Consider the following 25,841-nt stretch of genomic DNA (forward strand, 5'->3'; position numbering starts at 1 on the left):
TAACCCTCCAGCACCCTATTGTAAGATAGTGGGCCTCATCACGAGTTTGGCGGTAACCCTTAAATGCAGCGGTGGCGCTATTACTGCTGCATTTAAGGGTCTGCCGAATCACAGCTTCGGCTGATTTCCCCCAGCTCCTAGCTGGTGGGAAATCCGCTGAAATTTCGCGCTCATACCTCCGGCGGGAAATCCGCCGGCAGTAAGAACGCGAAATTTCCCCATTGAGCCCAATGGGGAATGGGGCATTCCCGAATGGGCTCAATGGGGAATGGGGATTTCCAGTTCCGCCAAACCCGTGATCCGGCGCTAATAGCGCCGGTGGCTTTGGTGGTAGGGCAGACGACGTTACCGCCCAACTCGTGATGAGGCCCAGTGTGTGCTGGTTCTAGGAAGTTACAATTTTAAGTAAAGTCAATTTCAGCTTACTGCTCTGGGAAACAGTAGTTTATCCCAGAGAAGGTATTTAAACCTTTGGACTCCACAACCAAAAGAAACAAAGAGGTAAAATTCACATAAAAATACATGAGAGAGTGGGAAAAAGGGTCTCACTCTCTCCAGGTAAAAAAAAATCAAGTCCTCAAAATCCGGCAAAATTGCTGGGGGTCTCTAAGGTAGAGGGGATTGGCACATTTCTGAGAATTCTCCCTAACAATGCTATGTATGCTACACGTTGTGCAGCAAGCAACCAATATATATTATAAATACTCAAGAAATAAATACAAATTCTCCACTCCTCATCTGGCTGAAACAAGTAATGTTGAAGCTTTTAGAACTAGTTTCAAGCTACGCCAGCATAATGTTAATGTTCATGCTAGAAATTGTGTAACGGTGTAAATCTTGGCTAGAAATCCAGCGGACTTGCACCTTATTCCATAAAGGTAGCCCCTTCCCATGCAATTAGTATGTTGTATTAGACAACATTTTACAGTGTTCAATAGATACATTTGTGTGCTTTGGATCAAGCAAGGTCTGCTGTCTAGAAGCTCAATGTGACTTTATATTTCTAAGTTAAATCACAAAGACCATATGTGTCGCCTGGACCCGAGGTTGTGGTCATGCATCTTTCACACATGTTACCACTGCCAGGTATCGCATGTGTTCTTAATTATGTCGGGTTCTAGCAAAAAGCACATTCAAGTGCCCATTACGGAGGGCCAGACTGGACATGCCGCCAAGCAAAAGGTGGAGGGTGAACATTGATGCAAGAAATTCCGATATTACCCAAATTGTTCGTTTACAATTGTTCGAATGAACAATTGACCGAATTGAAAGGGTCACAATTGACCTTTTCACAATTGACCGTATATATATATATATATATTTATAGGGTTTTGGGCGGGTTTGGGTTGGGTGGGGGGCTGCGGGGGTTTCCCCCCTCATATATGTTACAAATGACCTTCACAATTCGGTCAATTGTGAAAAGGTCAATTGTCATTCGACAGTTGTAATACGAACAATTCGTAAACAACCGAAATTCCGACTAAACACCATGGCAGGCTTTTAAAAATAAGCCTGTTGCGATTGGTTACCACTGCGTGGCTTGATTTGTGGGTTAATATGATGCATGTTTAGCTTCTTTATCTATATATAGTTTTTTAATTACTGAAGATTTCCAGAGTTAGAAGTAGAGGGAGCTAGACGATGCATAACTTCATCCACTTTTTAACTAATAAGCAGTCATGTAAGCATGTCTTATTTAAGCGGTCGGTCTGTATCAACGGTAGCAATATCTATTAATCGTACCTGGGGGAGAGGCGCCAGCCAATCAGGTGCCGGGCAACACAGGCTTTACCATACGCTAAATCCTGGGCTCCTCTCCCCCAGGCTGCCCTTTTGTGTTTTCTATAATCTGCCTATACCGCCCCTAAGCTCCCTGGTATGCACCCTCTGACACCCACACGTGGCAACCATCTGCTCACACTGCCATCCCTTCCAGCCAACACTTACCTGGCTATCCATTCCCTTTCTGGCCATTGGCCGCAGCTGCCGCCATGGGCATAGAAAGTTGACTCTTGTCCTATATATCCGTGGCAGCCATCTATGTAGTTTATTTGAGAGAAAAGAGTGCAGGCTCAGAGTGAAGCAGAATTTCCTTTGAAAAAATTGCAACTAAACCCCTGGCTTGCTTTCCCAGAGTAGTAATAGATATATACACTTCGGAGAGAGGGAGGTATCACCAGCTGGTAACGTGGATCCAAAGGCCCTTCCCTTCCATTAATGCCCCCACCTCGGTGTATATTTAATATGAATACACATGTCAAGAGCAACCGTTATCAGAGATCTACCCCAAAAGGCATGTTGTCCGCTCTTCGTCACCTACCCACAAGCGGGTGTACATCAGGCATCATGCAGACAATGAGGCATACACACGCCAGGTCGGCTGCACATGGCTTGCGGGGGAAACGCATAAGGAAACGCATAAGGAGCCACCAAAAGCAATATTCCTGTCAGCTATTCAGTATCTCTTTGCAAGGTTCTGTTATCTCACTTTAGACTCTTGGAGACGAAGGTAATCACATGACTCCATATCCTATTCCAGGCTAATGCTTTGCCTTTAATTTAGTCCACTTTATACAATGGAAGTGGCCCAAGTAGCCCAGTGTACAATCAGTGTAGATGTCCACGCCCACCACATCTCCATCAATTGTACACTGGAGCCACCTGGGAACACCTTTGGAAACAGGACTTGTCACCCTGAGCAGCAACCTCTAGAACGTATTACCAGCTGCCCTGCCCTTGCACAGTCACTATCCAGAGTTTCGTTAACCGGTGCAAGCCCGCGTCGTCCAATGGGATCTGTATGGGTCCACTGCCTCCTTATGTAAGGGAAATCAGAGTGACAAAAATGAAAGTGACACGTTCCCCACTGCATGGTTTTGAAAAGCTGCTGTTGTTGGGCAAGTGCTACAAAACCACAAATGACTCCATTGTACTTCACAATTAGGAGCATACTTATTTAGAATGCCATTCTGCAGTGTGCACTCGTGCAATACTCTTTTTGTTCTGTTGCGGCCGCAACTGCCCTGAAGCAGCCCCCCAACTTGAAGATATGCTTTAATGTTGATCTTGTGACCAATGTCGAGGACTGTTCGAGTGATCAATTCTGGTCTACTTTATTTGCTGCATCATCAGTTCTTACAGTAGCTGCAGCTTTTAATATATGGAAGGAAGCGTTGAAGATATTTTGAAAGGGTATGAATTATGAATTGACTGTACATACATTGCAGCTTATCTTAGTGCCTGAAGTTCTGTATTAAACTAAGTGGGCAATAAATACATACAAAATAAATAAATAGAAGAATGAGAGTTGCTCCCTAAAAGTTGCCTCTGGAATGGTTCTTTTTTTTCTTTCAGGTTTTATTTGATGATCCACTCGAAAAGAACATCCAGGCTGAAATCCCCAATGAAAACAGCATCCGGCATAGTAAGGACAAAATTCATGAACTGATTGCAGAATTAAAGGTGAGAAAAAAATCTCATTCTCCCTTTTTATTTGTTTATTTATTTGTTGTTGTTTTGCACATTTGGGGAAGGCCTGTGCACTAGGTGGCATATGCAGGGAGGGTAGACGAACATTAATCAGGTCATCATAACCGAAGACTAAATCAAGACAATAATACCATTTCAGATTAGAGATTTTTTTCCATATTATTCTGAAATCCATTGAGAGCTGTTTCATGAAGGCTGGAAACAGCAGTGAGTTGATGCGGGAGGGCTCAGTTTTGGAATAATGCCTTGTGAATCACTATTTCACGTGGAATAATTATTTATGATCACCAATGATAATGATGTGTTATTTATATAGCGCCTTAATCCAAAGCGCTTTACAGAGCACATATTTACATACAATATCACCCAACCGAAATTGGTACTCATTTCTCGACCTCGGAAGGATGAAAGGCTGAGTTGGCCTTGCCGGGATTCGAACCTGCAACCTACAGATCACGCTCAGATCGCAGCAGCGAGCGCTCAACCCACTGACTTGAAACCAACAAACTAGCAATGGGCTGGGTGCAGGTGAGAGGGAAGCCAACGCGCGTTTCGACCGTAGTCTTTATCAAGTCAGAACAGTGATAGCTGGTCCTGAATAGGATTGCAGCGCCTGGTGATTACCTCCCAAATTTTGTGGGCAGTGGCCTGGATAGCCAATCTCAGCGGGCGAAAGTAGCTCCGTACTGCGGGGTTCCGACGTCGTATTACAACATTAAAACTCTCACTGTTGACAAGAAGTCGGGACTGTTGCTCCATCATTTCAATATCCAAGATCTAACCAACGCATGGCTACAATAATTGGTTAAACAACCACCCGCCAGCGCCAATAACTAACAAGGTTTGTCAAATCATCCAACAATTTACCCCCTGAGAACATTTAGAGTTTTGGTTCCCTGACAAACCATGTGCCAGGACGCAGGCAGCACCACAGCAACCAACTAATCTTACCAGTTGGCGGAGGGGCACGTTTGCCCTTAAACCCCAAACCGTTTGATGCGAAGTACAATCAACAAACATAGAAGCCTGACAAGCAATAGACTGTCCACAAGGGTTTCTTACTTACTATGGAGACGTGCATTAGACAAAGGACTCTGGAAGGTAAGTGAAGCAATATCTATGTGTATGCACATCACCATGTGGTGCCCACACGGAAACACGCACTCCTCTTAACCATCAATGCAGCTTCACAGCATACATCCAATAACACAGTACTGTAGAACAACCTTTTAGGTCGGTCTCACAATGTTTTGTAAGGCAAACTAACACATTGGTCCAATCCCTATTCTAGAATCAATGTCTCCAAAGTTCAGGGTAAGTAAGCCCGTTCATGGATACTTAATGGATGTATTGTGGAGTAAAGTTAGACCTTCCAATAATGCTCAGGAACATGGGGCAACATTAAGTGGTGTTTTTTTACCAAGCTAACCACAGGAACATTTACAGGTGAGTAGAGAGACCCTGCAGAGTCTCCACCTCACAACCTCTCCTTTCTCATCTCACCAACCGTCCTCACGGAACCCTCCACCAGACTCCATTCCAGTACCAACCTGTGATATTGCTTGGCTGAGGAACTATAGAATGCTTAGCAACTATAAACCGTTCTACATAATGCATTTAAATGAGCACAACATAACTCTCCTCCCCCTTTCAACTAATTTCACCACAGCCAGCGCTGGATACCCAAACACACAAGTACATGAAAATAAACCCGCAAACGTACACTGATTCACTTAGCCAACTTTCTCTTGCTCCACACTTTTCCCATCGTCTGGAACAACAGGGTCTTCAAACTCCCGCACAGTCCTCTTTGGACCCCAGAACCTGGCCTCACCCTTTCCCACACCTCTTCCTTTCCTCCACAAACCTCACCCCCCACTCAGAACTCCCCTTGCCTGACACATTTAAGCAGATCCTACATGCTTTTCATGCCATCTGCTTTCTTTCAAACTCTGCGTCTTAGTTGGTTCTCATCCCAGTCCACATACCACGCTCTCCCAAAGCCAAGAAGGACTGAGCGCTGTGTGAGGCTTCCTTCTCCTCAGTACCTCAAGCGGGACCAAACCCATCATCACATGGGGAGCTAAATGATAGGCACATGTTCGCCTCTGGACAAGCTTCTTCCCAATCCTGTCCTCACCGATTTGCCGCTTGCTCAGCGTGCATAGAAGTGTGGTGAAATGTTTCACAGCACCGTTCGTCTCACGGTGATACAACAAGGCCTTATAGTGAGACCCAGGCATTGACATGTATTTTTGCCCAGACTACCCCAGCCTGGGCAAACAATGACGCAGCAATTGTAGGAAAAGCTGTATTTTTGCGTCTTGTGAGCTCATACAACATAAGTGAAGAATTTGGCTACTTGAAGCTGAGGCCTAGTAAGAATCAGTTAGTTGATGTCATATTCAGTTTAGCAGCGCTTAGAAGCTGTTACAAGAACTTAATTGCCATTTAACCTGCCTTAGAGCAAGGCACAAGATGCCTAGAAACATGCAGCATCTCATCAAGAGTGAGAATGATTTTTAAATGATGTATTTCTGGATCTAGCATATACATTCATTTAGATAGCTCATAGAAGATCCACAAGCCTCAGAAATTCATTTATATAGCTCATAGAAGATCGTGGAGCAATGTGCCATATAGCCGAAACATGTACAAATGCATATTTGCATACAGGTGTTGCATATGTAAGATTAGTGTAGCAAGTCTTTTAGGAGATAAGCTATTTTGTGCAACTTTTCCATTAACAAGAAAAGCCAGACTCAGCAGTCCGCATATTCTACGAGCCCCTGTGGTCTTATCATTTGTAATAAATGCCCCAGACATAGCTAGGAAGATACTTGCATTTGTTGATCTTTAGGGCTGCCTTGTACAAAAATCTCCCTTACACGCTTAACTCTTCACAGACTTTGTAGAGCACTGTGAGGGCCTCACCATCCCAGGCTCGCTCTCTCCAACCTCTTTGTACTCTCCTCATGGCTTCTACTAGTGTAGTACCTTCCCCTAGCATGTTCTCCCACTCATCTCTGTTGAGTGTTCTCTCACACACGAGAAATACTTCTTCCTGTTTCTCATCATCCTCTGCACTGTCATCATCACCCATTACTGCAGCATTTCCTGCACACAGCACAATGTCTGCCACAACATTTTCCCTTCCTGAGACATACTCAACCTCGAAGACGTGCCCTGGCATGAACGCCACCCACTTCATGATTTGTTGCGATACTCCATCAAGGCCTTTGGACTTGAACACCCCCAACAGGGGTTTGTGATCAGTAAGAACTTTGAAACTCCTTCCCATTCGAAACACTCACACAGACCACACTAAGAGCCTCATTTTCTATGATGAAATACCTCCTCTCAACCTCTAACAATGCCCTTGAGCAAAGGCAACAGTCCTCTCCACTCCATGCTGCCTCTGCAGCAAACCAGCACCTAACCCTCTGTCACTCGCATCAGTCATTATCCAGGTAGGACATTTTGCATCAAAACTCACCAATGCTGGGGCTCTAGTAATAGCTCCCTTGATGTCTTTAAACTCCCTCTTGGCAGTCGCATGTCCATTCGAAGCTTGCACCTTTCTTACACAACCCCCTGATTGGTTTACAATTGTCTGCAAAATGAAGACAAAACTTCTGAACCAACCCATTGAAAGACATGACCCCTTGTTTTTCCTTCAGACTGCTCACAGTCTGAATATCCGCGACTAAATCTCCTTTGGGCTTTATTCGATCCTTACTAAGAGTGTGCCCCAGATAATCCATTGACGTCCTCCTCAGCCTACACTTTTCTCTCCTCAAAGGTAAACCAGCTTAGCTAATGATTCTTAGCACCCTTTCGAATCTCATGTCATGTACCTGCTCTTTAGCATCCATGAAGAATATGTCATCCTGGAAGCAGAACACCCCACTTTGCACCTTAAACAATGCATGCACCATTATCTGAAAAAGCACTGATGCAGAAATGAATCCATAGGGAATTTTATGAAACCTAAAGTCCCCTCTGGCATTATGAAGGTCGTCAATTCTCTAGACGCAGGATGTAAATGTATTTGGTAGTAGGCAAAGGTGCGGTCCAGTGTACTGAAGAAACCAGTCAAACCTGTTGTGCCAATAACCACACAGTCACAGATCCTGGAAGTGGGTTTATTAGCATAAGTTAAGATATACAGGCAAGACCCCCAACCTGTTCAGCAGCCTCCATCAACTGACAACTTTGAGGCATAACAAACAGACTGGAAGTTCTAATAAGAATGCTCTGACCCAACAAGCTCAGCATGAAGCATAACATTCTACACATTGTAATATAGAACATTGGGGATGCAATACATCCCATAGTAAGCATATACATAACACATCCCCACACTTCTTCACGTATTTTGTCACTAGAACAGTGCAGCATAAATTGGTCTCTTATATGTTCGGATGAAAGGGCCAAGGCCGTTGAATGGATTTCCCCGGTGGAGGTTGTGAAAAAGGCCAATGGCGAGCTAAGGGTTTGCATAGATCTAAGGGAACTTAATCGTTGCGTGGTCGCTGACAGACATCCACTTCCCAATATGGGGGAGATGCTAAGTCGCATAGGGAATGGACCCCCTTAACTCAAGTTGCAACCTTCATACCTGCCTTCCTCACACTGGGTGAAGTTACCACAACATCAGGCATAGTTCCCTCTCGTTCTGCACTTCCTGCATTCAGTATTCAAACCGGACACTTCCAGAATTGGCGATGTGAGCTAAAACACCTCCTGAACTCCCTATCTGCAACTTCCTTGCCACCGATCCCTACTTCTCTCAGCCCCTCTTTCTCTTTCCTACTTTTGCTTCCAAGAGCTCCTTCTACAGGGAATCTTTTCCTCCCCCTTCGCTTGGTCCTGATGACTGCACACTCCTTCTTTATCTCTCTTATGCCTTTTCTTTCCAATTCTCACACACACTTCATCATGTGCTCCACTCTTTCCAATTCTCACACACACTTCATCATGTGCTCCACTCTTCCCAATTCTCACACACACTTCATCATGTGTTCCACTCTTTCCAATTCTCACACACACTTCATCATGTGCTCCACTCTTTCCAATTCTCACACACACTTCATCTTGTGCTCCACTCTTTCCAATTCTCACACACACTTCATCATGTGTTCCACTCTTTCCAATTCTCACACAAACTTCATCATGTGCTCCACTCTTTCCAATTCTCACACACACTTCATCATGTGCTCCACTCTTTCCAATTCTCAGACACTTCATCATGTGCTTCACTTTTTTCACAATGTCAAGGACTTCATCCAAACTTGGATCCCCTTTACTCCATATCTCCTCCCTTATTTTGTCACACAAAGCATAAACTAGTCTTGAACATGTTTATTACATGAACTTCCAAAACGGCAGGGATTGGCCTACGCTCTCTGTCCAGTCACAAAGTCCTTCACTGGCGCCCTTCTCCTTGTTTACGCATCCCAAAGTAATATCGATGCAATACTGGGCTGGACCTCTTCTAGTAGTGCAGGTCCAGCTTGTGCAGTATTGTCTCATATAATTTCAAAGCTTCTCTAGAAGCAGCACCTTCGTGACCATCTCCACTTCCCGCCAGTTCAGAAACCTTTCAACACCCTGCACCCCTCAAAACCCAAGGAGTGCATGCGTAATGCCCTCTTAAGAACCACACTCTAGCTGGGACCGTGAATGGACAGAACATAGTCCTGAAAATCCTCCTTCCATACATCCCACTTAATTGCAGGTTCACCCGAGTTCAGAAGGCACTGAGGAGGTAAGTTGCTCTTGGTAAGTTCTCCACAGACTTGTTACCATCCAATATTTAAAACTTCCCCCTCCTTGAGAACTCCTGTCAAAAAGGACCAACTCATCACAGTTGCAGTCGTATAAAGTTTCCTGGGGTTAAAAAACCACACTTTCAGACAGTACCTGACCTGGTAATGGCTCCTTCTATCTTGGAAATTAATGTGTCTCGTATCGTCTGACCTCAAAATGACAGCATGTGATCTTTGCGATATTCTGCAAGCTTGGGAATAACACTCACTTGCTGTCCCTTTTTGTGCCTGACTGCAAGATGGCACTTGCCAGCGGTATGAGAACATCAGCGAGTAGGCTTCTCCTACTCTCCAGTACTACGTGCAACCTTGCCTCCCACATTGGGCGCTTTCAAGATGGACCTCGCTGAGTTGCTCCAGTCTCTCCAGTACACAGCGCTCAGTGCCTCCCACACTGTTGCCTCTCTCTGCCTGCCCACCTCCCCACTCCTCACCTTTGGAGCTAAGGAAATGGTATGTCCCACTGAGCCGGTCGCTCACTCGTCGCTGGCCTTCTTCAGTGTATGAACACCTCTCTGCCTTCTGAGCCAGTGGCTCTTTGTCCGTACCTGACAGCGTAGCGCCCGCCAGTACTACACTCATGCGGGTCTCCTCTTCGTCAGCAGTATTGTGGAGTAAAGTAGACCATCCAATAATGCTCAGGAACACGGAACAACAAGTAAGTGGTGTTTATTTCAAGCTAGCCACAGTCAAATGTACAGATGGGTACAGAGACCCCACCCCAGAGCCCCTGTCTCAGAGCATCTCCTTTCTCATCTTGACAACCGTCCTCAGCAAACCCTCCACCACACTCCATTCCAGTACCAACCTGTGATATTGCTTGCCTAAGAAAATATATAATGAATAACAACTCTAAACAGTTTTACATAATTATTATTATTATAATTGGTTATTTATAACACGCTCAATACTGAAGAGGTATCTAAGCGCGGACCCGGGATTCAAATCTGTGTTGCTCTGCGTCGTCTTGCTTCCAAGATGAACGTGTTGCCACTGAGCTATACTACCCTAGCTATGCTACCGAGCTCACAAAATGCTTTTAAATCAGCACAACATAACAGGATACTTTGTAATAGTTCTTACGGTTTTCTTATGTTAATGTTAAAGGTATTTGTATCGCGCACCATCACCAACGGAGTGGTGCCCAGGCCCCCATATAGAGCAACAAGAGCTTGATGAAAGTGATAGTACTAGGCTTAGCCCAAGAATTGCTAGTAACAGTGAGTCTGATATCCCTGGAAGGGGAGGATGCTGCTACTTACCAAATGCACCTGGTGGCCCTGGGTGGGATGCCCAGACTCACATCCCACCACCACAATTCAGACAGAGCTATTTGCAGGACTAGATTGTATGGCCAAGTAGGGACATGGGAGGAGGGCAACACAACAGTTCTGGCGAATGACGAATACAACGCCCCCAGGTAAAAGAGGTATGTAGGATGAACTGTCCTCACCATAGTATTTTGCAGATCAGGGTACATTTTGGTGTCAGGTTTGGGTCCGGCTGTGTGGCGTTTAGAATCTTCGGTTCCCGATCTGTGAATGATTCATCAGGCTGGACCTCTGAATTCCAACGAAGAAGAATATATGTAGCAGAACATGACCTTGAACATTCAGGGAGCAGAGAAACAGTTGATGAGCCCCTCCAATGGTCAGCCGGCCCACGGAGGCTGGACAGGAGAACTCTTGCAAAAGTTCTCCCTCTTTGGACAGAAAGCAGCACCAGCAGGTTATGAGCTTCCAGTCCCAAGGACAGGGATGCCTATAAAGAGACCCGTCCCAGGACCAAACAAGATCCATTCATTGAGGATGCCCTCTCCCTAGCAGGTGCAGGCTGCGGCAGGCATCCATATGCAGTCTCTTCGTCCTTGGAACCTTTGTTCCAGTGGCTTCTGAACAGAGCTTCAGATCCCCTTCTAATATCCTGTATTCATGGCAAGGGGTGATCTAAGCCCTCCAATTGAACTAACTGCAGCATTTAAAATGGGTGGAGAGATGCAGACCTAGAAACCATGACCTCACCTGACTGACTGGAATGTTTTTTTGGACCAGGCAGCCCCGCTAACCAGTTCCAAACACAGTGGTCATCTTCTTGCACTCCATGCAATCCGCCTATGAGAGTGTCCCTTTACACTTTCTGAATAACCTTGGCAGGAAGAAGGTTGCTTGCATCAGGTTGGGTAAACGACTACTGCTGGTGTGCATTAGAAAAAGTGCTGTGTTTTTTTGCTGATTCAGGAACATCCCTTTGACAAAAGGACAGCCTACTACACAAACATTTCACTACCATTTACTAGCAAAAGCTAAAGACGCAGTAAAGCCACACAACCCCGAAATCGCAGCCAAGAATATCAGACAGCAGAAATTCGTGATACGCTATGTTATTTGGATACAGGCTGTCGCTGCTGCAATTTTCATGCTCTTGTTGTGCTCGCGTGGATCTGAAAGGTAAAGTGGGTTGTGTGGTGGTTAAAAATACGAGGTATTATGCTTAATTGTTGCTACATGTAGAGCCAGGCGCAATTGGCGCCCGTGGGGGGAGTATTTTCTAGGTGGCTAGTGATTTGTACACTGGAGGCGTTTTGTTTCCTGTAGGGATCTCAAATATTCGACAAGTCAGGTTAGTTTGGCCGGTGGGTGGGGTTAGCAAGTTGATTCGAATGTTGTGGCGTTGTGACTGATTTGAAATGGGGTAAGAGTTTTGTCTGCATGAGGGTGTTAGTCAATTGTGTTCTTTGAGGGGGTTTGCACATTTTATTTTGACTGGTTAGGATCTTCTTTTCAGGTTTTCGCGGCTAAGAAGTTTGAGTGAAGTTTCTTTACCATTGTTTTGCAAAAATATTGCTTGATGGGCTTGATGATTGGGCCTGTGTGGTGCTCTTGCCCAAGACGAATTTGGGGAAAAAAGTCTATTTGAGTTTTCCCGTTGGTTTGCCCCTTGTTGTCCTTGTGTTCTTCCTGGTTGGGTCTGTGTTTGTTGGGCAGGTGTCAGTTTGCCCGATGGCGATGATGCTATTTGGGCAGCGCCGGTGTGGTGTGCTAGCACAAAGGGATTAAAGTTCCTTGTTGGGTGCTTGTTCCTTATGTTCTTTCTGGCAGGGCGCTCACTTTTCCCTCTTCCTCTTGGAACCCCCAAGGCTCTGTCCTAGTCCGTCTCCACTTCACTCTTCATACAATCCCACTATCCTCCATTATCTCCTTAATCGGTTTGTCTTATAACTATGCCGATCGCGCCAACATCTTATTTTATTTTCGTTTTCATCCTTTTCTGAGTCTCTTAATTCACATTTTGTTACTGGTCTGGATACCTGTCAGTCTCCTGCACTACAATTCCTCGAAACAGAAGTTCTCTTCGTTTCCTGCTTCTACTATCCCTCTGTGGTTCCCTCCCCCTACTGTTTCTTTTCCTCTATCCCAACTCTTGGAGTCATCTTTGATGCTTCCCTCTCTTTTCCTTTCACATTTCTCTAATGTTGCTTGGTCCTGGTAATTCCACTTGTGTAATATTGTTAAGGCCCCCCCCCATTATTTATTTTCACGCTTCTAAACTTCTCGTTTCTTGATTAATTTTATCTAGACTTGTCTACTGCTCTGCTCTTCTTATGGTCTACCACCTTATCAATTGGTTGCCTCTCTCATTCTATTTGCAATGCAGTAATCTGTGGTTTTGTAGAAAACATTTTGTGAATGGAAATATAGTGAGCTATTTTTGGTAATTCGACCAAACATATATATATATATATATATTTAAATAAATAGGTAGGCAGGGAAGGAGTTAGGGCTATGGGGGACCCTACCCCCCATTAAAATAAAATCAACTACCAAAAATAAGTCTAACTCAATTACCACAGACAAAAATGTTTATATAAATCCACTTAGAACCCTACTTCTCTATGGCGATAAGCCACCGTTCCAAGGGCTGGAACGGGGGATAATGGCACGGCAGCTCAAGTTATCGGCCCGAGCGAAGGGAGCCCTAATGTGCTAAAAAAAAAGGATTCCATGCACGTCCCCTAGAAGGAAAGAAAATGCTTTACAAAGATGGCTGCCATGGAAAAGGGAAGGTGAGGCTCTGTACCGAGCCCCTCTTCCCTTTCCAAGGCTGCCAGCTGGAGCCAGGAAGAATGAGCGGCTGTGGCGGCGAGTGCTGCTGCAGCCGAAATAAGGTAAGTGGGGGATGGGAAGGGTTTAAAAAAAAAATCAAAACGAGGGAAGAAGGTGAGGGGAAGACCACATTTGGGGGAGTCGACCGTCAGGGTGGCTGGAATGCAGGCTCGCATCAGCGGTTCAAGCCCACGTTCCTAGTCACCTGATTGGCTGGCTTCCCCCGCCCGGGTGCTAATTCTGTTTATTGCCTGCGACTGTGCTCCCTGCCTTAGCCCTGTTCGCTGGCACTGCTTTGAATCTTGTTTGATTTTTCATTTTCTGTGTATTGTTTTCAAGTGCCTCTCTGGATTGGCTCCTTATCTCTCCTCTTTGATCTCTTTCTATTCTCCCAATCATACTCCTTGACGACAATCCTGGTTTATTTTGTTAGTCCCTCTTCCCACTTGCCACCAATCCTGATTTTGTTCCTTCTTTCTTCTAGCCCCCAAACACTGGAACATATTATGCTTTTTATTAGGCCTCTTGCTTCAGCCTCCATCAATCACACTTAAAAGGCTATCTTCTATTTATGCCCTCTTAATTTGATTAAGTCATTTGAAATGTCATATTCTTTTATTGTTCAGTGCTGTGGCAAAAGCGCTGATAACGCCAAATAAAAACAAGATTTCGGTCTTCTAAAAAAGATGTAAAATTACTGCTACCTTTCCAAATGACACAAAATGTCCAGGAAACTCAAAGCAGCCAACAGGGACAAGGGAAAATGTCACAGTCCAGTTAAGTACCTGTTTTAATACATTTTTGGGAATTTACAAAAGTCCCACTGGTGGAGTAAGTGCAGCAGGAGGGGCTGCCAGCAGGCTGGGGAGTCTGAGTGAACCTAACAGAAAAGATCCAGCCCACAGTTATTTTACTAAGATGCCAGGGAGAGCTGGTTGCAGCATCCGCACTGGCAGAGGGGGAAGGACAGCGAAATACCTCTGGGACTAGGAGATTCTACAGGACAGGACCAACTGTGGGATAAGGTCCAAGGATCCGGGGACTCATACTCACAATGATGGCTGCTGCAAAAACAGCACAGGAACGGTGGGTGACCGGGTGAGTTCTCATTTCACGATTAGGTCTGGCAGCAACAGTTTGTGTAACTTTCACCTACAGTGGAAGCAGGGAGCCGGGCGAAACAACCCCAACAATGGAAATACCTGTGACCCATCAGGGAGGGAACACATAGCAGCAGGACCAGCAGAAGGAGGAGTCAAAGGGACCCAGCATGGAACACCGGCAGCTCAGGGGAGAAAGCAGGGTAAAGCAAACCTGCAGGAATGGACACACAATGAAGACAATTGCCGGAGATGACCCAAGATGTCCAACAAGTATCTAAGGCAGAGTAGCTGACAGCCACTCGGTTCCACCCAGCAAAGCAGAGATGGCATTGATTTTCATGCACGTCAGGACCAGAAGGACCTTCCCAGGAGGATCAGCAGCTGCAGGCAAGGAAGAGTCCAGCAAATACAGTCAAACAGTCCAGCCAGTAAAGCAGCAAAGGAAGTGCCCAGAAAATGATTCCACGAGCGAGGAGAGCATGAATGTGGAGATCACAGGATGCATGGTACAGCCAGTATGACCACACCCACATCCTCGCAGCAGCCTCCAGGTGAGTTCAGCAATGGATCTGAGGAATGAAGAGGACCTCCCATTGTTTTACATATTCACGCAGTGTCTGGGTGAGCCTATCCCATAGGAATGCGCATTGAGGTTTTCGTGACCAGTTAATCAGAACAGACCAGCCAACTCCAAAACTCTTAGGCACACCCACATATTTATGGATTGGGGGAGCCTGGAGGACCTTACACTAGTGTAGGCTAAACCAAGGGTGACTTTGTGGGCTCAGGATGAGCCTATATCAGCAAAACAGCCATTTGGCCATGCCACGTTGTCCACACAGACAAAGAAATTACATGAAACAAAATTGCCTGGAGTAGGTCTTACAAAAATAAATGTGTACCCGAATGGCTACTGTAAATGTGTGAAAGCAGGTGACTGACATAGGAGAAATATAGTCTTGACTATAGACTTTTATTTTCAATGAAAGCAAAGAAAAACCCTATCTTGCCCTATTCCGAGGAGGGAGTTTCCCTGCTTCAACGTAAACTAAGGATGTGTCAGGAAGTCTGAAATGAAAAGCCCATTATCCTGTGTCAAACCTATTTCCATCTATCCATTACACTTCTAACTAAACAGCAAAAATTCTGGTAAGGTCTGAACGCAAAAGATCGGTTCTCGTCTTCTGAGTAGCGGAATATCAAACCATTAGTCTCTCAGGACTATTTCTTGAGGGAGACGCTACGTTCCCCAGTTTATAGTTCTTTTCAAAGCACACAAAGTTCCAGATTAGCAGATAAAGTCTATATTCCCAAATAACTTAAACATTCCAACTTGCATCCTGGTCACCAAGAGAGTGCCTCCCTTCTCTTGCTTTTCTAGCACAGTGTTCACAAACACCAGGGAGATTGACTCCCTTCCACTGGTTTCTCTCTGCCTTGCTCAGATCACAATGTCAGGGGTCATGCCTCTTCCCCTAACCTTTCTCATGCTTTCACAGTTCACAGTGCCAAGGGATATGGCTCTTCCCTTGGCCTTCTCAGGCTTTCAAAAGTCACAATGCTAGGGAGTATGGTTCTTCCCTTGGCCATCTGACTTGCAGTTCCTTCGGGGAGGGACTGTTTTCTTACAAAGTCCTTCTTCCCTTTTTAGTCTTTGTATTTGTTGGCTGGTCGCCCATTGTCTGGACCGCTCAAGTTAGTTCTGCGGAGTACTCTCCATTGCTCCACGCCTCCTCCGTGTCTATGTATTAGTGGCTTTACTTCCGAGTGGGTTTCTTATCATCTTCTTCGTCCCAGTGTTTATCCATGCTTCACATAGGTAGTCCCCACTCCTCCTCATCCCAGTAGTGTCTGTGGTGGCTAACTATTCTACCTTATAGGAGTTTATGGAGGTATGGGGGATTATAGGGCTTAGGAAAGTGAGTGGGGGACAAGTGGATGTATTTTGAGTGTACCGTGTTCTCCCAGAACATTCATCCCTACTCCCACGGAGGGGGATCCCTTTCCACGAGATTCTTCTGCCGATTACCACCCCTAGGGGGCCTTGGGTAGCGGCCTCACATCCCTGGCCTCATAGAAAGGGGCTCTCCCTAGGGAAGCAGAGACGACATCCTGGGTCAGTCGTTTTTCAAAGAAACGAGCTGGGGGTAGATCTCTGTCTTCGGCTGGGGCCTCCCTCTGGAACAGCCTCCCTGCCACTCTAAAACTTGAGGAGAACCATCTCTGGTTCCAGAAGCACCTCAAGGCCTTCCTCTTTTCTTCTGCCTTCACTGCCCCTCTCCCCTGCTGATCTGTTCTCTCTTGGCACTGTGCACCTGGCCACCCTCTGTCCTTCGGGCCCAGGTACCTGCTGACCCTGCCACCCTCCCGCACTGCCTCCGGGCCACCCCTTGCACTGGGGTCTGTATCTGTACCCATACAGCCCCCCCTTTTTCTTCCTGCACTTATCAGACCTACCCTGTCTGCTGCCTTAAACCTGGCACTTGCAAATTTCTGGCTGCATTACCACTGTTTGTTGCCTTTATTATTTATTTATTGTTATTTATCTGTTTCTCCTCTGCTTTGCACTTTCCACTTCTCCACCTTCCATGCACTTTTCCCCTCCCCCCTCTCCCATGCACTTGCGCGTTCTCAATGTCACTGGGCCTAGTAAGATCGCTGTTTTGTTCTCCCCTGTTCCCCTCCCGTGCCTTGTCGCGCTCTGAAACACTTGTGTACGAGCGCGATAGAAATAAAATACCATATCAATCCTGGGATTCCTCACACTACAATATAGATTTATTGGACTATTAATGCAGTAGGAAAGGCTAACAAACTGGTGTAGCCAAACCAAAGTACATATGCCACCAACGTACTCACTTTCAGTGCGATAGAATAACCCATGACCAAAATGGGATAATTATAAAGCACCCCTACCGTGGTAGCCATATGGGCTACCAGGTACCGCACACCAAAAAAGGGTGGCAGTGACAGGGTGACTTCAGTAGAAGCAACTTGGGATCAGATAACTGAAGTAACAAAACATAGAAGCCACTTAAATGTTTAAGGGGACTGTGACGAATCAAGTGTATTTGCCCGTTCTCCCCAAAGGGGCACGCCCCCCTCTGAGGTTAGGGAGTTGAGCCGCTCTGCAAGACCCTCCGTAGGGGTCTAAGCAAGTGGGAGCTTACTGGGAATGAATTCCCCCTTAGGGGACAAGGACTCCCTTTCCTTTGATGTACTCCCTAGACCATCCATCATAGCAGCATATATGGAACTATCTGCTGTTAAGATCCACTGTAATACCTGGGTGTTTGGCTGAAAAAACAAAATGCACTACTGTGCCCAAGGAAAAGAACTTGTCTCTTTAAGGAGAAATGCACATTTAACTGAGACAAGTAGACTGGAGAGAGGGAGATGGAGAGAGGATCGTAAGCAGGAGAAGCCCCTGACATCATCACGCCTTGGAAAGGCATAGAGAAGGAGAGCCGTGGAGCCTGTGACTTTCAGAGAAGCCCTGAATGCCAGAGGAATACACTGGATATCTGGCGTTTACAAGGATGGAGAAACAGTGAAGAAGGGAATCATAACCCCAGCGGTGGCTTGACAATGACGACTTTGTGGTGCGCCATTCACCCATCGAACTATGCCGAAACCAATCAGGTGGGGAGTGGACGAGATTCCCTGGTTCACGCAACCCTAACCGGTCACACGGAGAAAGAAGACTGAGGGTGAGACGCCGGGAATATCTAGAAGCACAAAATCCAGATGGTAGCAAGATACCCCAAGAGGGTGCCAAGCCCAACAGCTTTTCCCTGCAGACACAAAGGTAACTGGGAGAACCAGGAGGCTGCTGGGGCATCGCTATGAAGTGGGAAAAACTTGTCCTAGTGAAATTGATGAGATACTGTATATAAAAACATTTAAGTGGAACTGTGATAAAGCGATAAAGAGAATAATGAATAAGCCTGAAAGAGGAGTCATTAAGGACTGTGCACCAATGCCCTGGGAAGAGGGGAAGTACCCCTTGATTGAAGAAGTAAAGAATGGAGGAAAACTCAGAGAGAATCTCGTAAGTATGATTGGGAAGTGAAATCCAGTGAACCAGATAAGAGAAGAGATAATGAAAGTAAGTAACCCCAGGAGAGGGGGAAGGTCAAATCACCAAAAAGTTCATCCAAACCAAGAAGGTCTGACATACACACGAGTCAGAAAGCTACAAAAGTCTGGAACAGACTATAAGAAAGGGTGTCAAGGAGAACTGTCCAAAGTCAGACCCTAAAGTGCAGATAAATCCCAAGTGAATTGTGGAAGAGGTACAAGAACTTACCCTTAGACAGTCTCTTGCCACCTTCTGGATATCATACTAAAGAGAACTTTTGGGTAAAGAAGAGACATTTCAATAAGAGACGACCAGGGGAAGGGAGACCTTCTCCTGATCTACTTTGAGTTCATTAAAATAGTGGTATGGTCAGTTAGAACTAGATTGGACCATGGACATATTCATTTGGGACTTCCTGACTATTAACAAACCCATTTAGTTTATTTACATAGGCAGGGGTACCCTTCTAGTAAAGGGAAAGATGGGCATTATCCATATTTAATAAACATCAGTAAACATGTCCCTCAAGTGTCCGACGACGTCTTCTAGCTCGCCACAGGACCTACAAAGTAAGAGAGAAAAATGTAAACCCACCCTAAGACTGACACTGTCAGCCATCCGCATTGTCATTCGGAGCATCATGTTTCCTGTTCTGGTTTTGGTCAAGTGTTTCTGTTCATCTGAAGACCTAAGTGGTCGGCCTATTGTGGCAAAGCTGTATTCAGGCAGTAGTTTGTGTTCGGGCCTGGTCTCTTGGTAAAGGGTGATGTTATCCTGCTACAAGCTAATTAGCATTTCATGGATTAAGTTGTTTCAGCATAGGCAGTGGTCCTTTTCAGATTTCCTTGATGAATCCAAGTGATTCCATAGTTTTAGATAAGTGTGTTCAGTAATCTTCCATCTTTGTTTCACTTGAACCTGTTTTGCTCATCAGTAAAGACTGGCTGGAAAGTCCTCTCCTGACGGGTGTAGGGGGCTCATAGTAGTTTGCCATATTCTTCAGGTAGTTTGGGCCTTTACTTCATTAGGTCTTCAGTATTGTGCATACAACCTTGTGTGGAGTCATTTGCTCAACCAATAACAATGGCAGGCTTTCACGGTCGGGGTAATAAGGCTGTTTTTCTTGAGGTTCGGACAGTCTCTCGCCCACTTCTTTTAGAGTTTCTGTATTTTCTGTATTTGTTGTTAAAGGCAGCCACACCACATGATAATAAACTGTCTGGCCTCGATAGTAGGACCTTCTCTGCCTGTACTTAATTGGGAAGGTACTCCCACGACTGGACAAAAACCACTGAAGAAAACCTGGCACATCACTCCTACTATTGAGGCCAGATCATGTTATGATCATGTGTTGTGGCCACCTTGAACAACAAATCCAGAAAATACAAAGGCTCCAAAAGAAGTGAGCGAGAGACTGTCCGAAGATATGAAGTGCATTTCATGGTTCACCTTCTTCACCACCGGGATGACCTAGGGAGGGAGGAGAAGGTCCACGTTGAATTAAATGCCCAGATTCCTTGCAATTATTTCCCAGTTGAGGAGCAACTGGTTATCCTGTGACTGTGGCTCCTTCAGTTACCAACATGGGGCATCTGCATGTATTTAATGTACCTACTGTGTGTTTAATGGCAATCAGATGATTTGGTCAGTCTGTATTTATGGCTGCACAGTGGACTGAGATTTAATACTTGTTTATCTTGCTTGTGAGTGCTGTGTAAATTACCTTTGTCACACTTAAGCCTCTACTTTGAGAAGCAGGCTTTACTTCGACGGTTTGATAAACCGTCGAAGTAAAATAAAGCCGGGCAGTAGGCAAGCAAAGTAGCTCTGCAATCATCACTGTCAGAACAGGCTTCAGATGAAGGCAGGTGAAGGCTAGTCGTACAACCTGACCATTGATGTATGACTGCCAGCTCCTTTACCAGCAGAAGACAAGCAAGTGCCAAGGCCCCAGCACCTCTAGCCAAGGTGTAACCCACCTGAGGCAAGGTCCAACGCCCACAGCCACCACCATGCAGGCTTCCCTTCGTTGGAATGGTCATCCTCTTTGTTTGCTGTCTGGTAGGGTGCCTGCACATACGCACAAGGGGAAAGCCCTTTTGACAAATCCACATGCAGCTTTCCTGAGAAAATGCCAACTCAATGATGAGGTCACAGTAATGCACCTGTACTACCTGAAACGAATAAGAACCTATCACTCGTACTCTTGCTATGTCTTGACTTCTGAGATCTGTGATGTCACTGGGCAAATCCTTTACTAAGAACACAGTTCTGTGTAGCTTGGCCGCAAATTAGTCCACCAGCCTGCTCAAAGGCCCTGCGGTGGGGGCAAGCCAGATTGCTGAAATAAAGGACCGTCTAAGCTAATTTCCTCCTTTCCATCAGCCATACACAGTGGCTGTGAGGGGTGGAGGTGTGTGTGGGGAAATTCATCTGTTGGGGCTTTGCATTTGTTTTTTTGATGGTCAGGTGTCATTTCTACCACAAGATAAGTGCATAGAAACTAGTAGAGGCAGACCCTGGATGGGGTGCCTGCTATGGGATCACAGACAAAGCTAGTACACTTAGTATCGGCCTAATATGATGTTATATTATTTTAGACAAATAGGCATCATCCAATGATGATGTATTCTACCGTGCCACTACACCTATATTCCATGTACTTAAACTAGCTGCGTCTCTTATGTTGTCCCTGTTCCACGTTTCTCTACCCTGTTCGCTGTTTTCCTCCACTGGCAACTCATTTCCACAAACCCATTATATATTGTAAAAGCAGACAATCTCAGGGCAGCCTCTGTGTCCTGTAATCTTTTCTACATCTACATAGTCCTTTCCTGTTGAAATGATACCCAACATTCAATACATATAAATGGCCCAGAGGTACTTGGTAGAGACAGTGCCAAGTCCTTCCTCAATCCACTGTGTAGGGCTATGTGATAGAAGGAAATGAGCTTTGGGTTGGGCTTCTTGCTTTCATCCTCTGCCCTATTGAACCACCAGGTTGAGGGGGCATTTCTGGGAGCCCAACCTGATGACCTGCTGAAAGCAGCACGTCCTGCCAACGGCCGGTGAGCTGCACTTTTTGTGGCCTTCTGGTTGGTACAAAACATTCTCCAAGAGAATGGTGGGTGAGAGTGTTCAGTTTCTGGGTCATCTTGACCTGGATCTGGGCCCGGAAGCCAAGCAGTGTGCCTCCCAGATCAGCAGAAAAGCCAAGTTCTGTTTCCCCACACAGCCCACAAACCCTGTGCGTACACACACAGTGGAAAGTTCCACAACTGTGCTGCATCAGCCCCTTCACACGTGCCTTCATCTCTCTTTCACATTGCTGTTGTCAAGTGGTGCCGCGGGCACTGTGCTGCCACTCACCCTGCTTCCCCTCCATTTGGGCTTTGGCGAGTAACCTCTAGAACAGATATGCAAACATGGCTGTATTTGCCTAGTTTTGGCACTAATCCATTGCCCCCCTTCCTGCTCTCTTCCTTCTATTACGCTGGAGAAGAAGGGGGTAGTCCCTGTATGATCACTGCAGCAATGTGTGACATGAGCACAGAGTGGACTTGCCAATAGACTTGGGTCCCCCTCCTGCAGTCAGGCAAGCATCATATCTATGTATACTTATTCAATGAAAGCACTTTGTTGAAGGAACGTTATGGTTAACCGAAAACCCCCAGAAATTCAGCAGTTATGGTAAGCTAAGCAACCATAACTCGCGCCACCAGCGTGCACTTGTAACACTAACACCAAGGACATCAAATATGACATCACAAATGATGATCATAGGTTTTTACCAGTGCACCCTAATTTGCTACAACTTCATAATATCATACTTACCCCCAATATAGCCGCATTTTTGGCAGCTGTTGAAAGTTTGAACTTAAAACTGTGCTAAACACCATTTTTAACACTTCTATAAACTTTCTGCAACTTTTTCCATAGTTTTTGTTTGCGATGTTCGCAAACATCTGACATCATCGCAGACTTTCCGGACAGTGTCACGTGACCAAGCGCATGTGATGATGTGTCAGTGAACGGGTCCGCGCTTGTGAACAGTTCGAAACAGCATTTCCAGCTGATCTAGGAAGTTTCAAGTTGAAAATTGACCCTTGCACAGCTCCTAGACCTATTCTTACTGGTTATCCACCTGCAATCCAGGATAGAGCACATTCTTGGAAGAATATTAGTACAACTGTTAACTATCTTCAAAGATGACATCAGCCATTGCCATCCCTCCTCCCCAGGAGCCACCACCACCAGCTGGAGGGTCTAGACAACGGAAAAAGCGCGATGATGCAGAAAACAAACAAGAGGACCAGGAAGATGAGGTAGAGGAAAGGTCTACCTCCAGCACCCAACGAGAGTCATGGGTTTGGCGGTTCTTTACCACCATTGGGAGTGTATCGAAAGCTAAGGCTACCAAGGTGAAATGCACTGAGCGCCAAGTCGCGGACAACCTGAGCAGTACTCTTACGGTACCAGCTCCATAAACTGCCACACCAAATCCAACCATCGGGATGCTTTCAGAAAGGCTGTTCCTTTCTCAAGAGTTGTATGCTATCTTCCTCCACCTCATCTTCCTCAACCAATAATGCCACCACACAGGCTACTCCTGTGGGGCAGTAAATCCTATCAGCAAGCCATAAAAGAGGCTGTTGATCCATATCTTTCCAAGACAACAGTACTCTACATATACTGCAATACACCACTGTGTAGGGGAGAGCAGTATCGAGGCTGTAATCAAGGAGCATGAGAAACACTGCCCTCTATCTTAGGTTTGACGCATGCCCAACATCTTCCCCTGTCCACCTGCCCCTCCATATCTGCGGTTGGTGTTGCTTCCCTCATTTCCGTTCCCCACCCCTTACTTACTGACCTGTTCTGTAAATGAAAAATACAAAATCAAAAAACACTAAAACACTAAAAAGGTTCCTTCCATTTGCATTTTATACTATGCTAATAGAAATAATGGACAGTTGTTATACTAGAGAAGAAGAAAAAAACACAGAAACAATGTTCTGTCCCAAATACTTTTCTCTAGCAAACAATAAGGACCATAATCCATGGACCTTCATGACTATCTACAGACTCCGCAGTCCCCTTTCCAGACCATGCATTATTAAAAAACCCGGATTGCATGTGCACACCATCGCACAGCACAGCCCGTCTACCCTTTTTACTGTTATATTTGTAACACTCCCATATTGCCTGCTTTCAGTCACACATGTATGCACCAATCACTTCCCAAAACTCCACATATAACCCACTCTTCATATAACCCTATCAACATATTAAACTTCCACACACCAACTGCCACTTAACAATCTTCTAGAAATTATTTGCTACTGCATGCCCCTTATGCCAAAAAACTGAACTCACTGCTCCTATAAATACACATCTGCATTGCGCAGTAATAAAAAGTGCTTGAATGGAAAGGGGAGTAGGGATTGCCAAGTGCTGATAGGAGCCCAGAAGGAAAGTACCAAGAGATGTCAAGGTGGGAGGACGCTGGCTAACTACTGGGGCAGAGGAGTCCCAAGGGTGTGATACAGCGTATGTTGTCTTCTCCGACCTCCGCGAGCACAGCAGATATTTCTGACATCTGTGCAACACTGCTAACTTATATCAGGCTGTCCGCTCGGCTACCCAATATCTGCAGAACATGTTATCTGACCTGCCACTGCAAATGCAGTTTCATAATTTGCAGCATTGTATCTGCCACTGCTAATGATTTTAACATATGTTGTTTCTTAGCCGCCACGGCTAATGCATTTTTAACTTGTTGTTTCCTAGCCGCCACTGCAAATGCATTTTTAACTTGTTGTTTCTTAGCCGCCACGGCTAATGCATTTTCAACTTGTTGTTTCTTAACCGCCACGGCTAATGCATTTTTAACTTGTTGTTTCTTAGCCGCCACGGCTAAAGCATTTTTAACTTGTTGGTACTTAGCTGACACTGCTAATGCACTTTAACTTGTTGCTTCTGAATTGCCTCCGCTAATGCAATGAAAATGTGTTGCTTCCTAGCTGCTAATGCTAACTCATTACCTAATTTGCTGCATCCCACCTGCCATTGCTTATTCAGTTCACGGTATATCCACCGGCTAGTGCTGACATTTCCAATCAGACTGAAATGTATACACCATTGCTAACCCAGTCTAGACTGCACTGTGCTCTCCGTAAGGTAATCACACCTAGCCCTCCATGATGCTACTTTTAAAACATGGCCCCGCCATTGCCCAGTTCCTTGCCCCACAAGGTTAACTAGTCCCGCCCTCTCTTAGATGCGGTTTTTACACCCACGCCTAGAGGTCATAGTCAGCGCTGCTACCTATAGCGGTTATCCCTACCCCCTCTTCTCACTAACACTCCTTACACGCCTTTGAGTAGTGCTGCCTCATTCAGTGTTACCTTCCTTCACCAACAAGAAGTCTAGCTCCACACAATTATACTATAGGCACTGAAAGCTTATCCACTCTGCAGATGCCCTACACTAGACAGGACATGGACAACAACCTGCCTAGCCTACTGTGGTGCACAGCGGGCTTCTTCACCCAGTCAGGAAATGGTCTCACAGATCTCTCGTGTCCACATTACCACCCCCATCCCTGGCCAACTCTATTCCTACCTAAAATATCCCTCTTCCCCCCCTCCAGCCACCAAGCTGCATAATAACAAATCAACAATCGTCTTGCCCAGAAGAGACACAGCTGTGAATTACTTAGCCAGCCCCTTCGGGGCAACCCCCTCCACCAGTCCCAGAAACACCCCAGATATTAACCCGCCGTGCCTAGGATCAACACGCCGGGAACGCCTCAGTACAAGATCCGCTGTTACATTACTTTCTGCCTCCCTTCCGAGCCTAAGAACTACAAGGTTATGGAGATTATCCTCTCGCACCCACTCACCCCACCTCTGCTGGCACACACACGGCCCTAAGTAGATACCCTGGCCATCTCCCCTGCTCCTACCACAGATCCCCCCCACCTCCCGCCAACCTCTAATTCCAAGCTCAAAGTCACCCTCATTAATGCTCGTTCACTAGGAGCCCATGCTATCGACATACACGACCTACTCCTTGACCAACACTTAGACTTCTTAGTCGTTACGGAAACATGGCTCCACCAAGCATCTGGCCCCCTACTTGCCCTGACTATCCCTCCCGACTATACCATCCTTAGGGGCGATCGCCAGGACGCCATAGGAAGAGGAGTAAACATCATAGCCAAATCTACATT

The 25,841-nt window shown here is 45.8% G+C and overlaps 1 protein-coding gene across 1 annotated transcript in view; it reads left to right on the forward strand.

Annotated features, from left to right (window-relative positions):
- LOC138453100 (uncharacterized) overlaps nt 1-25,841 on the forward strand; it is an 85,057-nt gene that overhangs the window by 16,336 nt on the left and 42,880 nt on the right. Inside the window, exon 3 of the mRNA XM_069605617.1 lies at nt 3,355-3,462. Within this exon, the coding sequence (XP_069461718.1) occupies nt 3,355-3,462 (108 nt within the window). The remainder of the gene's footprint in view (nt 1-3,354; nt 3,463-25,841) is intronic.

Source organism: Ambystoma mexicanum, chromosome 4p (genome assembly GCF_040938575.1).
Source record: "Ambystoma mexicanum isolate Mex_15411 chromosome 4p, UKY_AmexF1_1, whole genome shotgun sequence".
NCBI lineage: Eukaryota > Metazoa > Chordata > Amphibia > Caudata > Ambystomatidae > Ambystoma > Ambystoma mexicanum.